Source organism: Callorhinchus milii, unplaced genomic scaffold (assembly GCF_018977255.1).
Source record: "Callorhinchus milii isolate IMCB2004 unplaced genomic scaffold, IMCB_Cmil_1.0 Scaffold21, whole genome shotgun sequence".
Lineage (NCBI taxonomy): Eukaryota > Metazoa > Chordata > Chondrichthyes > Chimaeriformes > Callorhinchidae > Callorhinchus > Callorhinchus milii.
The window spans coordinates 9,719,114-9,732,535 of NW_024704762.1; the positions used below are offsets into that span (position 1 = coordinate 9,719,114).

A 13,422-nucleotide genomic window follows, 5' to 3' on the forward strand; every position below is an offset into this window, starting at 1 on the left:
TGAATTTGACCAATGACTGAAAATACCGAAGCAAATGCTCATCGAAGCTAAGAAACACAGAAAACACACTGTGTCCCATTGAGTGTTACCTAATAATCTCCTATTCTCAATTATGTTGCGTTACATTGAACACTTACTCAGTTGCTGCTCAGTCTCTTTGAAGGATGTTCAGTAGCAATGAAAATCATTGCCATTTCACTTCTCCTCCAACGACGATGACAACGTCGACCACAACTGTCAAGTGTAAAATAAACAATTTATTGTATCGGTTATCTCCGTCCCTACTTTCATTACTCATTTTACAGTATTCCCCTAATGTTTTTGTTTACCCTCAAACGAAGCTCGCGATGTTCATTTTTTTTTTAAGATATCCTTTTTAAACGCAAACACACTTAGACACACTTTTCTTTTTAAAAACACATCGCTTAAAAAATAAACCAGATCGACCGGGATGTCAATACCCGGTCAATCCCAAATATTGACTCACATCGGGAAGATACAGCTAGTTTTTGGTGGGTATTTTTTGAGGGGGTGGGTGGGGGTGGGGGGGGTGGGGGGTGGGGGGTGGGGGTTGGGGGTGGTTAGAGGGAAATGAACGATATTTCGAAGGCTCCTTTCTTGATTCTCACTTCACAGGGAAATGACTGTGAATCACACACTGGAAGAAAATCAACTCACATATTAGTCTCGAGTGAAATATTATAGGAACGTTATTCAATTCAATTAAAAAAAAACTCTTTACGTTTTAACTCCCCACACCCCTCTCCCTCCCCCTCTCTCCCCTGAGGATCATCGCTGCAATTTAACACGATTTCGATGCCGGAACATTTGTCAAAGTGGCTTATAATAAAGACGAGAGGGAAAGAAAAAATAAAGGGTGAACGGCAGTCGACTCACCAGCAGAACGGGCAATTTGAGGATCAAATGTGTCGGGAAAAGAAGTGGTTCCATGTGATCCAAGTTCCGAAGATTTTCCATGTCGCTGTATTGGTTGCACATGTTCCGGGGTGACTTGTCCCTTCCGCGGGAGCAGCATTTTATACAGCGTAAGGGGCGCTTTGACTGGCACCGAGACCGGAGAAAGAGAGAGAGCCCGGAATGAGCTGCTGGAGCCGCTTTACCTTAAGCCGAGGAGTAAATCATTTATCTGCTGTACTGGATAACATGCCCATTGGCGTGGCATTCAGTAACGCTCTCTCTCTCTCTCTCTCTCTCTGTCTCTCTGTCTCTTCCAATCTGCTCTCTGATATTACCTACAAAATACACAATCACTCTCACTCCACAGTACATCCCTGTGGAGTGCTTTGGAGACATCCTCCTGATCTGAAAGGTGATTGAGTCGGGGGCTTATAATGTGCGGCGGCTTTGTCGGAATGTGTCCAAGTGCTGAGTGGGAACGTGATGCACAGTGGGGGGTGGGGGGGGTGGGGGAGAAGGACCGAATGTGCAGTCGGAAAGATCAGTCTTAAGGCAAGTTATTGAAGGTGGGGAGGGGGGCGCGGGGGGGGTGGGCGGGGGCGTCGCCGAGGCAAAGGGACTCCGTGTTAGTTTCGGAGACCAAAGACGGAATCGCTGAAAGCCCACCCATTGATGGAGTTGGTGGGGTGGGGGTGGGGGGTGGGGGTTGTGAGTTGAGGGGGGAGTGGGATATTGGCAGAGGGAGGGGGAGTGAAGCAGACCAGTGGTGTTAGTTAGTCACGGGCCACAGGTGAAGCGCTCAGGGACACTACCCCACGTGAAGGGCCCAAGTTGTTGCTGTTGGTCACCTGACTCAGGTTGTCAGGACGGAGGAAACAGAACGTAAACCCTCATATTTTGAGAGCGGATTTGTCACCGATGTCAAAATTCCCAATTTTTGAAATAAAAAAAAATTCATCGCCCGATGCTTAAAGTGCCCAACATTTCATTCCTCTTGAGAGTAATTTCATTCACCCACAAAATACGCAGTCACTTCACTTTGCAGTATATCCTGCTAATCTGCTTTGAGACGTCTCAGCTAACGTGATAAGGCTCTCTTTCAAATGCAAAGGATTATTATTTTATTATATTGTGATTCATTCCTGTTGAGGTTCTTTGCTGAGCCATTCTGAGATGAGAAGAGGGTTGAAAGCAGAGTTTTGTGGGTAAAACAAATGAAAGGTCCTTTTCGAACGATGAGGATACGCTTATACCTTTGTACTCATCAAACCATTGTTGTGTCTGAAAAGCCTCTTCGTGATAGATCGAGCGACTGAGAGTGTTGGTTGACAAACCACTACTGTAACATTTACTTCCTCAGCTGCACGTTTATTATTCCCATTTCTTTTTAATTCTCAGCCTATTATTGAAGAGACAATGCAACTCCCTCCCCCCCTCTCCCCCCCCCTCCCCCCCACCCCACACACACACACACATACACCCTCCGCAGTTATCTTCAGTAAAGTGCGAGTGGGAGAGATATTGTTTGATGACACAGCCATGTGAGGGGAGACAGAAAATTAATACATTCCCAATCAACGTGTGATCAGAATTGCGCAAAGGTCTTACTCTTAGCCTTGAGGTGGAAGCTGGTTTCCATTTGAAGACGTCCCGGATGTCGGTGCCGTCTCGGGTGGATGGACGTTAGAGATCCCATGGCTATTGGAAAGAATCCTGGCCAACAATCCTCCAGATTAATCGCTCATTCACTTCATGGTTGTTTGTGGGAATTACAGATCACTACCACATTTCCCTCCAAAATCCGCAGTCACTACACTTGACTGCAATAACCAGTGAAACACTTTGACAATTTTGACGTTATAGAAACTGTATCAAATCCAAGATTATTATTATTACCTTACTATGACTTGTTTGGTGGATGTACTCTTATCCATTGTGGCTTTGGATCAGGGCCTGTCTACACCAACAACTCACTAATGAGCCTAACAGGCTGTTGGGCCCTCAACAATTCCTTGGACGCCCTCCCTTGCCTCCTTCAACTCCCATCTCAAGACCCTCCTCTTCGATCATGCCTTCGGCCACCCTGCTACCCCCACCCTCCTGCCCAGCAACACTCCTGATCCAAACCTCCAGCTCAGGTCCAAATCTCTGACTGTCCAGTGCCTTGGGACATGAAAAACACGGTATAAATGTCATATGTTGCTGTTGTTGGACTACTGTGGACCTCCTTAGAGAACATTCAACCCTGTACTTACTGGTACATATAGGTGCCTTGGGACGTCCTCCCGACGTGAAAGCGCTCTATAAATGGAATCTTGTTGTTGTTGTTGTGTGGCCAAGTGATTTATCCTAGTCACAAACAAAAGAGCATCAATTTATTTACCAAGATTTTTTATTGTATGGTACAAAATGACAAACGTAGTTGTTTTTTTTTCAGCACTGAACAAACGATTACCAAGTTGGTAACAGGATAAAACGGAAGTCTGCCTTACTTTTCTTTCATTTATTTTGTTCGGTCAAAGAAAAAAAAGTGACTTGGACAGTACATTCAGGCGTGTTCAACACAAATCTTCCTACAAAAGGAAAGTGATACAGAATCTGCCAGACAAACATAAATGACTGAGTTTCACATCAGTCATGTATTGTAATCTCACACCATTACAATGTTGGCTCATATCAACCTTAACATCAAGGATTTGTTCACAAATGTGCTACATGTGGCCGGACCGAGCACACAGCTAGCAAGTTTGCGATCCACATAGAAAACTGGAGGCTGTAGTTAATTATAATCATAATAATGGTCCTTGCATTTGATATAGTTCCTTATCACGTCTTTGAGACGTATTCACAGAATATGTAAAATCAATTGACTGTGTATTTTGTGGGCGAAACGCGGCAGCCAATTGCGTACAGTAGTGTACAAACAGTCGTGGATTGACTGATCACATTTTTTTTTGAAGGGATTATTACTCCCGTAAATACGATTCACCAATCGACTAACAACCGGGTTCCTACTTGCAGCGAGGTAAACAGAGGCGGGTGGAGTAAGGAAACTTGCCCAACGTTTTACCCTGCCCGGGAATGGAGACCAGGTCCTCTCGCTTGCAAGTCGAGTGCTCTAACCCACTACGCGACAGGACTCCACAAATTAAAGTACATCGTCACTTACTTTCAAACAGCTTGGAAAGGGAAATGTGGAGGTTTGGTTTGAGTCAGTTACGAGTACTGATTACATTCCTGTGACGTGCGTTGAAACGTTACATTCTTGTCAATCGCACACAATCCTCAATTTCCGAAATCAAAGGGTGACGACTGAGGAACTTTGGTGGGAAGAGGTGGGAGGGCGGTGGAAAACGTCTTTCAAAGTCAAATATTATCGCAAATATAAATAGATACTGCAAGACAGACAGACAAAGACACACACGCGCACACACACTTTAAAACTGAATTCCTCCTCAGAGAATCCCTCAGGGAGGTGGAAAGTAATAATAATAATAATAATAATTCCTTACGTGAATGCGTGACCCCAGGTCCTCTCGCTTGCGAGGCGAGTACTCTAACCACTAAGATACAGGACTCCACATTGATAGTCAGCTCATGCTCAAAGGTGGACAAAGTATAGCGAACACATGCTGGTTGACAAACTCTCTTCCCTTACACTGTACAGTCACTTACAATAAACAGCTGAAATGAAAGTTGACACGTCGTTGGAAAAATTTGAGGCGACTGAGCGCGGGCGATACGGTTTAAAGAGACAACGGAGAACAACATACCATGTAAACTTTCCCTTTCCCGCTTGCCCTAGAGAAAAACACAATAATAAATACAGATCCTAATAATAATAATAATAATCCCTTGCATTTGATAATAAAATAATTGACTTGTTCAGTTGCCCTGTGAAGATCTTGGGCAGTTTTATCCCAGGGTTAAGTATAAAATACCGAGAAGGCTGCTCTGTATATAAATTCTGGTTTGGTCAGCTGGTTGTCAATCTGACACACGTGGAAACCCATCGCCATGCTTAAGAGTCTCCAACCGTTCTTTGTATAAAAGAGAATAACACGAGTTCAGGTCTGGGCGCAAACCATCTTATAAATGTTCAGCTGAACACACCTGGGCAGAGGAATGGGGGACAGGGTAAGTGTAGCGTAAACTTCTCCCGAAAGAAAAGTCACCACAAAAATAAACCATTTGACAATCCAGTGGTTGATTCCTAATGGAACAATCACGTGTTTCGTTTTCTGACAATCCCGGCATTCCAAGAAATCCACATAAACATATAAACATTAATACAAACACCGTAAGTTCTTGTATAACTTATATTTACAAAAAAAATTCACAAAAATAGTTTTTGTGCAATTTCCTTCCTTTGCAACTGGAGTGAAACGTATCAGGCTTTATACTGACTGAGTGAGCTACAGGTGACAGGTCTGTACACAACAACCCTCCCTCTTCTACACACTCCAACCCACACCCACTCACACACAACCCATTCACACCCAACCAACTTACACGCACCCACTCACACACACACCCAACATATACCCACTCACACACACCCAACCCACTCAAACACACATCCAACCCACACCCACTCACACACACCCAAGCTATACCCACTCAAACATACACACCCACTCACACACACCCAACCCACTCACACACACACCCAACCCACACCCACACACACAAAGAAAGAAAAGGAAGACACTGGGTCCTAACCATCAATAAGTAACTGCCAGAATAGCCTTATAATCTACAACAAAAGGGGATTTATAGCTGTGCGCACTATTGTCCATTGCAGTCTTCGATACTCAAGTACACACAAACATCCTCATACACACACTCACACATACAGCGCAATGGTGTGGCACAACTGAAAGTTATTAACATGTGAATGGGGGGGGGGGGTGGGGGGAGTCTTTCAGTGCCCGGCTATAAAAACGACTAAAATCTGGTTTCACTGTTGTGAGGCAGGAGATTTTGGTCACGGAATAACTTAACGTCTCAATCCCTACCACACCCCACACCCCTGCCACGCAGGTCCACAAGGCAACACTTGGGAAGGGCCCGGGGCAATGGCTCACGTCAGAAGCCAAGTCAGCAAACTGAGGCAGAGATAAATATCCGTAAAAAAAAACAAAAAAGAGATACAGAACAATCCTTAACAGGTCGACAGCAATGTGGAGCGAAGCGATGGAGGAACGCGGGCTGGGTATTTCAGGAAAGTGAGCAGCTATAACAGGAATTGCACTTGAGAGGCAGATACTGGTTTTAAACAAGGATTCCCCTCTTCAGCCCAGCAAACCACAGCCACCCCTACCCCCACCCGAGAAGATGCCGACATACGGACTGGCGAGGGCTTGCTGGATGCCAGCCTTGCCCATGGACCATTTTGTCACCTGTGAGCCTAGAAAGCGAATGATGCCAAGGCTGGCCACACCAGTCCTGTCCTGTCCACATCTGATCTGAGAGCTGAGAATCCGGTCAGGATTCTCTGCAAAGACATTGACTAAGACGAGATTTTTCTCTTCCGCTCTCCTTGTGAATCACGGATGGTCAAAGCCCCTACACAGATCACCGACAGGAATTCCCAGCCCACAACCATTATTATTCCAGTGCGGAAACCAAGAGAGTAATGACCAGAAGCAAGAACGAACAAACAAACAAACTCATCCCTGGCTAATTCCCTCCCATGATCCAAGGGCACAGAGGTCCCATGTGTTCCTTCGGCTGAGATCACTCAGCACAGAGTGCAGGATTGGACGTAGAACCTTGCAGTTCTGTATGGCTCAGTTACAGTCTTTAGGCAGGCAGTTGGGAAAGGGTTACAGAATAAGTGCTAAAGCAACCCCTGTATGTGCGTGTGTGTGTGTGTGTGTATGTATGTATGTATGTGTGTGTGTGTGTGTAAAAAATATTCAACTATTTCCTTCCTATCCATCTAGCACCAACTTAGCAGCAGGAGGTTAATAACCAGTGAGCTTTGTAAATGCTCCGCGTATACAGACAGTACTCACCACAAGCACCATCACACAGTGGTACAAAATGTCAACAGGTTTTGGTGAAAGGGAGAGTCCAGTCAGTCGCTGGCACCTTCCTGGTTCCAGAGACAGGAGAAGATAGACCCTTTCCCCTAACCCTCCCAGCACATCAGTGGTTTCCGCACCGGCTCAAAGCATTTTAAGTGGCCAAGTTCCAAAACAAGAGGACTAACAAAGAGTTAATATCCTATGAGTTCCCTTAGACTCAAGAGCTTATTTTAGTGGGAACATCTGCATCAAAGTCTGTCTTTCTCACCCACGTACATAGCTTCCTTCACCAACACGGCAGGAAGCTTTAGCAAAGAATCCGTCACACTCCAGGTTGGGGGAGAGGGGGGGTGTGTGTGTAGGTGGGGTGGAGGTGTGTGTGTGGGGAAGGGGGGGGGGGAGGGGGAGGAAAGAGGGGAAGGGATTAAAAAAAACACACAAAAAAAAGTGCAAACCCTTTTCCGAAAGGAATACTGATTTGGTTACAGGAAACGACTTTGGGCTGGAGATTCCAACGCCACATGTAATAAAAATAGAAGACCGTTCATGATGAGTGTGTGTGTGTAGGCGAGTCGCGAGCGAGTGTGCCTTCCTGATGATCGCGTGATGAATCCAGGGTCCGCAGGTTTACGAACGGCGGGTACAAAAAAAAACGGAACGTAGTAGTAAAACAAAGGTTGATCTGTAAAAACACAGACAAGTTCCCCTCTTTCTTTGGGCAGCATCTGAAGTTACCCCCATAAATGCCTCCCCCTTCTTCAGGAACAAATAAGGACTAAATAAATAGAAGACATCGCTGAGTTTCCCAGTAACTTCCAACGCAAAAAAAAATATATATATATGTATATATATATAAATAACAGGGTCTCCGAGGCTCCCTTCTCACTGAGATAAAGATTCAGAATGAAGAGTCGCAGTGTGGTGCAGTGAATGAGCGCTCAGTAAACTGTTCATGTCGCCCACATCAATGCTCCCAAAGTCAGTCACGGCCACAGACATTTTGGCCTGAGCGATGTGGGACGTGCGATCCTCGCCGGGCAGTCTGTCGCCGAAGGCTTTGGGCCGAGAGAAATCCATCGTCAGTTTCTTTGCTGTCATTTCCAGTTGCGGCCTGTCCAGGATGACCCGGTCCAGTTCCAGCTGGAAGAACCCAGAGTCTTGTTGGTTCAAGGAGGAGACAAGGTCGCAGTCTCGGCTGGAGGCCGTGGGATCGAGCGGACAGTGGGAGCCCGATCGGCTGTTCGCCGGAGAGCTGCCGTACTCAAACATGCGTGTGCCAGCACTCATGCCGCAAACTGCACCATCGACGTTTTCTTCTGCGTCGAAGGAAGAAGAAAAAAAGAGCGAAAAGAAAATCAGCCATTGTGATTAGCGGCAGTTGTTGTTGTTGACAATGTTATTTGTAACCCAACGCCCTCAGCCAAACCTCTCCCCTACCCCCAACAAGAGGGATTTGGAAGCGGCAATAAATGTGGCTTCAAAACCGCGACCAAAACAAATAAAAAATAAAACACAACAACAATTCGCAGTTATACTGCACCTTTCACCCAGGGCAAGTGGGGCGGAGGGCGCGAGGGACGAGCAGGAGGCCGGTCGAGCGGAGGTGCCGGGTGGTGGATTGGGGAGCGAGGAGGTCAGAGAGGGAGGGAGGGAGGGAGGGAGGCATTTACCTGAGTTTTGGAAAACGAGTGGCTCTTGTTCAGACCCTCGCCTGCCGCTAGCAGCTGAGATGAGCGGAGAGCTGGCGCCTTCCTGACCACAAGTCTCGCCCTCGATGCCATCCAAATCAGGGTCCCCGTCATCCCTTCTCGTGACGAGAGAAAGGAAGAGTTAATGGGAAGCTTCGAAGGGCTCGCGGTTTGCGGGGCTTTTGGAAAGCATTCACGCGAGGAAGCCAACAGGTTGACCCGCAGAAAGAAAACAGAAATGTTCGTCTCTCTTGAGCTCTCAACGCTGTTTGTGTCAAGAACAAATGAGATCGATTTCTGCTGGAAAATAATATCGGGGGATACAATACAGTATATAGTTTGGGACACAACCTGTCGAGCGACGGCAAAATGCTTATGTTCAAACGAAGGACAAAAAAGGGGCACAATTTTCACAAGGTTTTAACTGTAACGTGTAGTTACTGTTTATCTGTAGGTGAACTCGGCTGTCAATTTGAGCCCAGCAAATGCCCCACAAACAGCCACAAAGTGAACGAGCAATAATATTTGGGGGAATCGGATGTGCCAGCTATAATAAAATAATTAAAGCGAGATGTACTGAACTTGTACTTACAAAGCACCAGGGTGAAGGCTATATTTCTTCTTCCCGAATTTGGTTTGCTGAGCAAAATAGCTGTAGCGTTCCGATTTCTTCCACACGTAATAATACGCCACGCACTCCCCCACAGATCGCGTTCTCACCTACACACAGGAAAGGTCAGCGTTCAGGGCTGTGACTGCAAGGGTGTGTAACCGGCGTCTGCATCAGAGAACTAAGAACACGGGGGAACGTGGGGCAATATACACGGTGTTAGCACCACTGAGCATTAGTCCTCTTGGTACTCCTGAGTGTTAGTACTCTTTGTACTGAAACGCTGGCCACAATGAGAACTGATGAGGAAGGAGAGGCAGGGGGATAAAAGAAAACAAATGGCCGTGTGTGACTGGTTGCACTCTGTCTACCTTGTTCGCTTGGATGAGATGAAAGTTTTTGCCGTGGACTCGAAGCCCGTGCTCAAAGTTTCTGCATTCGTCTTCGCTCCAGGCACACAGCTCTTCTGCACGCACAGAAAACAAAGGGAGAGAGAGAGAGGTCGTGTGTGATGTTGTCACCTGGAACACTCTTCCTCTATCCCTCCTCTGCCTTGCCCCCCCTTCCTTCCCCATCTTCAGATCACGCCTGAAGATCTTCCCTCTTCAACCTAGTCACCTCCCCTACCCCCACCCCCCCGGCTCGGTGTCGTGCTCTGCCACTGTCAAGCACTCTGGGACGCTGCCCTGCCTGAGGGGGCGCTGGATAAATGCAAGTTTATTGCTGTTGTTGAATAAGTCGCATGACTTTGCAGGCGCAGAGAGGGGAATTTTAACTTATTAAAGGAGAAATTATTCAGGGGAATAAGGGCCAACCAAGCATCAATTTACATCAGAAGTGATAGTTTCTAAATCCCTCTAACCTGTTGCAAATTGCAAACTTTTTTTTGGGGGGTGGGGTGTGGGGGCAATCAGGGAATCTGACACGTTTGGAATCCAGTTGCTGTGCTTAAGGGTATCTAAGTCAGACTGAGAGGTCCACATACGTACGTATGTATATATGCCACTGACACATGGAAACTTCCCCGCCTGCCCTTTCACGTTTAAAGAGCGGAGATAGAGAGGAGACCAGACCCCGAGATGGAACGGTTGCTTACGTCGGACCACTTTTACGTTAAACCTTAGTCTTCTGAGGGCTTCCTCCACATTAAAGTTGCACTTCACCAGCTCGTACAAGGCCTGAGGAGTTAAACATACGCTGTGACTGTGGCACAATCTGTGCTGAGTAGATCGAGCTCTCGTTTCGAAATACCAAGTTCAGGAAAACTCACGAATGAATTCATCGTTAATTAAAATAACTAATATTTCAAAGGCAGGGATTAGGCATACGCTAAGACATTACCTATTGACTTGAAGCATTAAGGGATGGGATTCCATTTATGGCATGAAATGTGGCACGACATATTTGTACACCATAACGAAATATTGCCACGTTTCACCCACAACACACAGTGAATCCACTTTACACTATATACTGTGAAGCGCTTTGAGATGTTTAAATGACGTGATAAGGCAAATGCAGGAATTATTATTGTTGTTGCGACTACTATTCATGGAAGCAGGGATTTGAAACCCTTTCAACACAAGGCATGTTGCTGAAACTATCACCGTTTGTGTTGGAAAACTGTAAGCATTTTATGCGCGATTGCGGAGTAATCTGGGTACATGCAAATGGCAGTGTATTGTACACTTTGCCTGTCACCTACCTGTTCACTGTTTTTCACGAGCGCTCCTTCCAGCAAACTCTCGTGGGTTTTCTCCTCTCTCATTCGCTTCAGCGCTTTGTGCAGAAACTCTTCGACCTGTTTCTCTGGCAGAACGTAAGGGTCCCAAAGCAACTGGTCGTCATTGTCGTAAACTACGAGCGCGGAAAAAGGACACGCGAGTCAGGGAGACGTTCATGAAAAATGCAACCAGGCTCAGAGTCGGGAAGAGAGTTTACAATAGGGTTCACTGTAGGGCGGTTTCGGTTCTCTGTGTCATAAAAACTGCGTAAAACTGTCATAAAAAAAGCAGCAGCGACTGCGGCAGAAAACTGGACAACCGCGTAAATAGACGTCGCGAAGACGTGATAAGACTCTAAATCAAACGCAAGGATTATTATTATTATTATTACCTTTCTCGTTGTGTCTGTATCTGCTGAGAAGTGGTGGGATCGGGGCTTGATACTGAGGTCCGATCATAATTTCCTGAAAGGGATCGCAAGGTGAGCACAGCTCCTGCTCCTGCAGCCGTCATCAGCCAGGTAAGTCTGGGTAAGTCCGCGTTCGTTCGATCGGTAGTGCGTTCACAGGGTTTTTTTATTGGTCAAATGTCTCTTTTGATTCGTGGCGTGAATCAAGAGTTACCCAATCGAGGAACTTGATTTTGTTGGCCGGTCGCAAAGGTTGTCACCCGCCGCGGCTTCAGGGGAACGCAGAACGGAAACCAGAATATCAAAGGCAAACTTCTGGGCAGCGCAGAGTAAAGGTGGGGCCTGGCCCTCAGATACACACTCACCTTTTTACAGTCATTAGCCAGAATGGAGTCATCTTCTTCAGTGTCCTCGTCCTCATCTTCCTCATCCTCCTCCTCCTCCTCTGACAAAGACAGTTCCTTATCATCTCCGATAGAGTTAGCTACGAGAAGGGGGAGAGGAATAAAGTAGCCTATAAATAATTACAGAGATTTTAGACTAAGAGGATTTTGCTTCTGCAACGTTTCGCCCACAAAACACACAGTTTTGTGTAATCTTACAGTATATTCTGAAGCCCTTTGAGATGTCGCGAAGACGTGATAAGGCGCTACATCAAATGCAAGGATTATTATTATTATGATGATGAGTTGATGGATGTTTGAGGTAATAGCACAAGCCAAATGGACTATTCCTGTGCTGTAAATTTCTATGAGGGGTAATTCCTGATCTATATAACTCACATCTGAGTGGGTGGCGAAAGAGGTCGGAGGCATCGTGGGAGGTGACAGATGGTGTCAGGTCATCAGCTGAAGACTGCGTCTCTTCCTCCTCTTCTCCAGAAAGAAGATCTTTAGCTATTTGTTCCTGTCGGCAAACAGGAGGACAAGAACTCGAATCTCCACTAACAATGCCATGAGTTCAGATACAAGAACAAAAATATTTTGAAACCTTGTGAGGCTCAATAACACCAACAAGTTAGATTTGTACAGGGTCTCTCACGCCGGGAGAACGTCCCGAGGCTCTTTTTAACTCTCAATCTTGGTTTTCCAAATGCTCTTCGAGAAAAAAATGTGCAAGTGGCGAACAACTTGTTGATATTGAAGTGATTTTTTTTTAAAAAAACCATACAGATTAAAATTTCTCCCACAAAATATACAGTCACTACACTTCACAGTATATTCTGTGAAGCGCTTTGAGACGTCTCAGCAACATGTTAAGGCGCTGCATCAAATGCAAGGATTACTATTATTATTATTATTATTATTAAGACCAGAAAGGCTTACTTTATCCAGCGTCATATCAGGCAAGTTGTCGGCTAGCTCGCTGGGTGAGCTGCCCTCGCTCTCGTGCTCGGAGATGGGATCGGATGCCTCGTAGCCATAAAGTGCCAGAAGTTCTTCCAGAGGCATATCACTGTCCTTCACGGGAATCAAAGCAAATTACGGTCAGTTATAATTTGTCTCCCTCCCCGACTGTTTCTTAACCAACAACAGCAGGCACTGGTACTTCTATGAAGACACAGTGGTCGACATTCCACCTGGGTCCAGGTTTAATAATGGTAATGTGGTCACTCGATCCACAACTGCTGTGCGCAATTGTCTGCCGCGTTTCGCCCACAAAATATACAGTCGCTACACTTTGCAGTGTATCCTGTGAAGCGCTTTGAGACGTCTCGAAGACGTGACAAGTCGCTACATCAACTGCAAGGATTATTATTAATAGTAGTATTATTATCATTATTATTATTACGGCTCAAGGTTGTGATTTGGGCTGATACCTCGAGATCCTGCGAGAATCTTTCGAGTTTGAAACAGTTACAATGATGAATTTACCCTTTCTAGATCTTCAAATGATTTATGTGACTCGGGGCTCTCCACCTCTCGTCGGGGGCTGTAATCGTGAGACAGGATTTCGGCCAAATTGTATCTGTGGTCCGCTGAGCCCATCGAGACAGCTGGAAGATAAAAAGAACCGACACAAGTTTGAACCGCATTTTTTT

At 46.0% G+C, this 13,422-nt stretch overlaps 1 protein-coding gene across 1 annotated transcript; it reads right to left on the reverse strand.

The window, feature by feature from the left end:
- Positions 1-7,386: 7,386 nt before the first annotated feature.
- Positions 7,387-13,377, reverse strand: LOC103182071 (mesoderm induction early response protein 2). Its single transcript, XM_042342735.1, has 11 exons — positions 13,256-13,377; positions 12,707-12,841; positions 12,164-12,287; positions 11,747-11,865; positions 11,364-11,436; positions 10,954-11,105; positions 10,345-10,426; positions 9,620-9,714; positions 9,231-9,358; positions 8,621-8,754; positions 7,387-8,266 (listed from the first exon to the last, which is right to left on the reverse strand). The coding sequence occupies exons 1-11, from the start codon at positions 13,367-13,369 to the stop codon at positions 7,833-7,835; spliced, it is 1,590 nt and encodes a 529-aa protein (XP_042198669.1). The 5' UTR covers positions 13,370-13,377; the 3' UTR covers positions 7,387-7,832.
- Between the last annotated feature and the right edge of the window lie 45 nt (positions 13,378-13,422).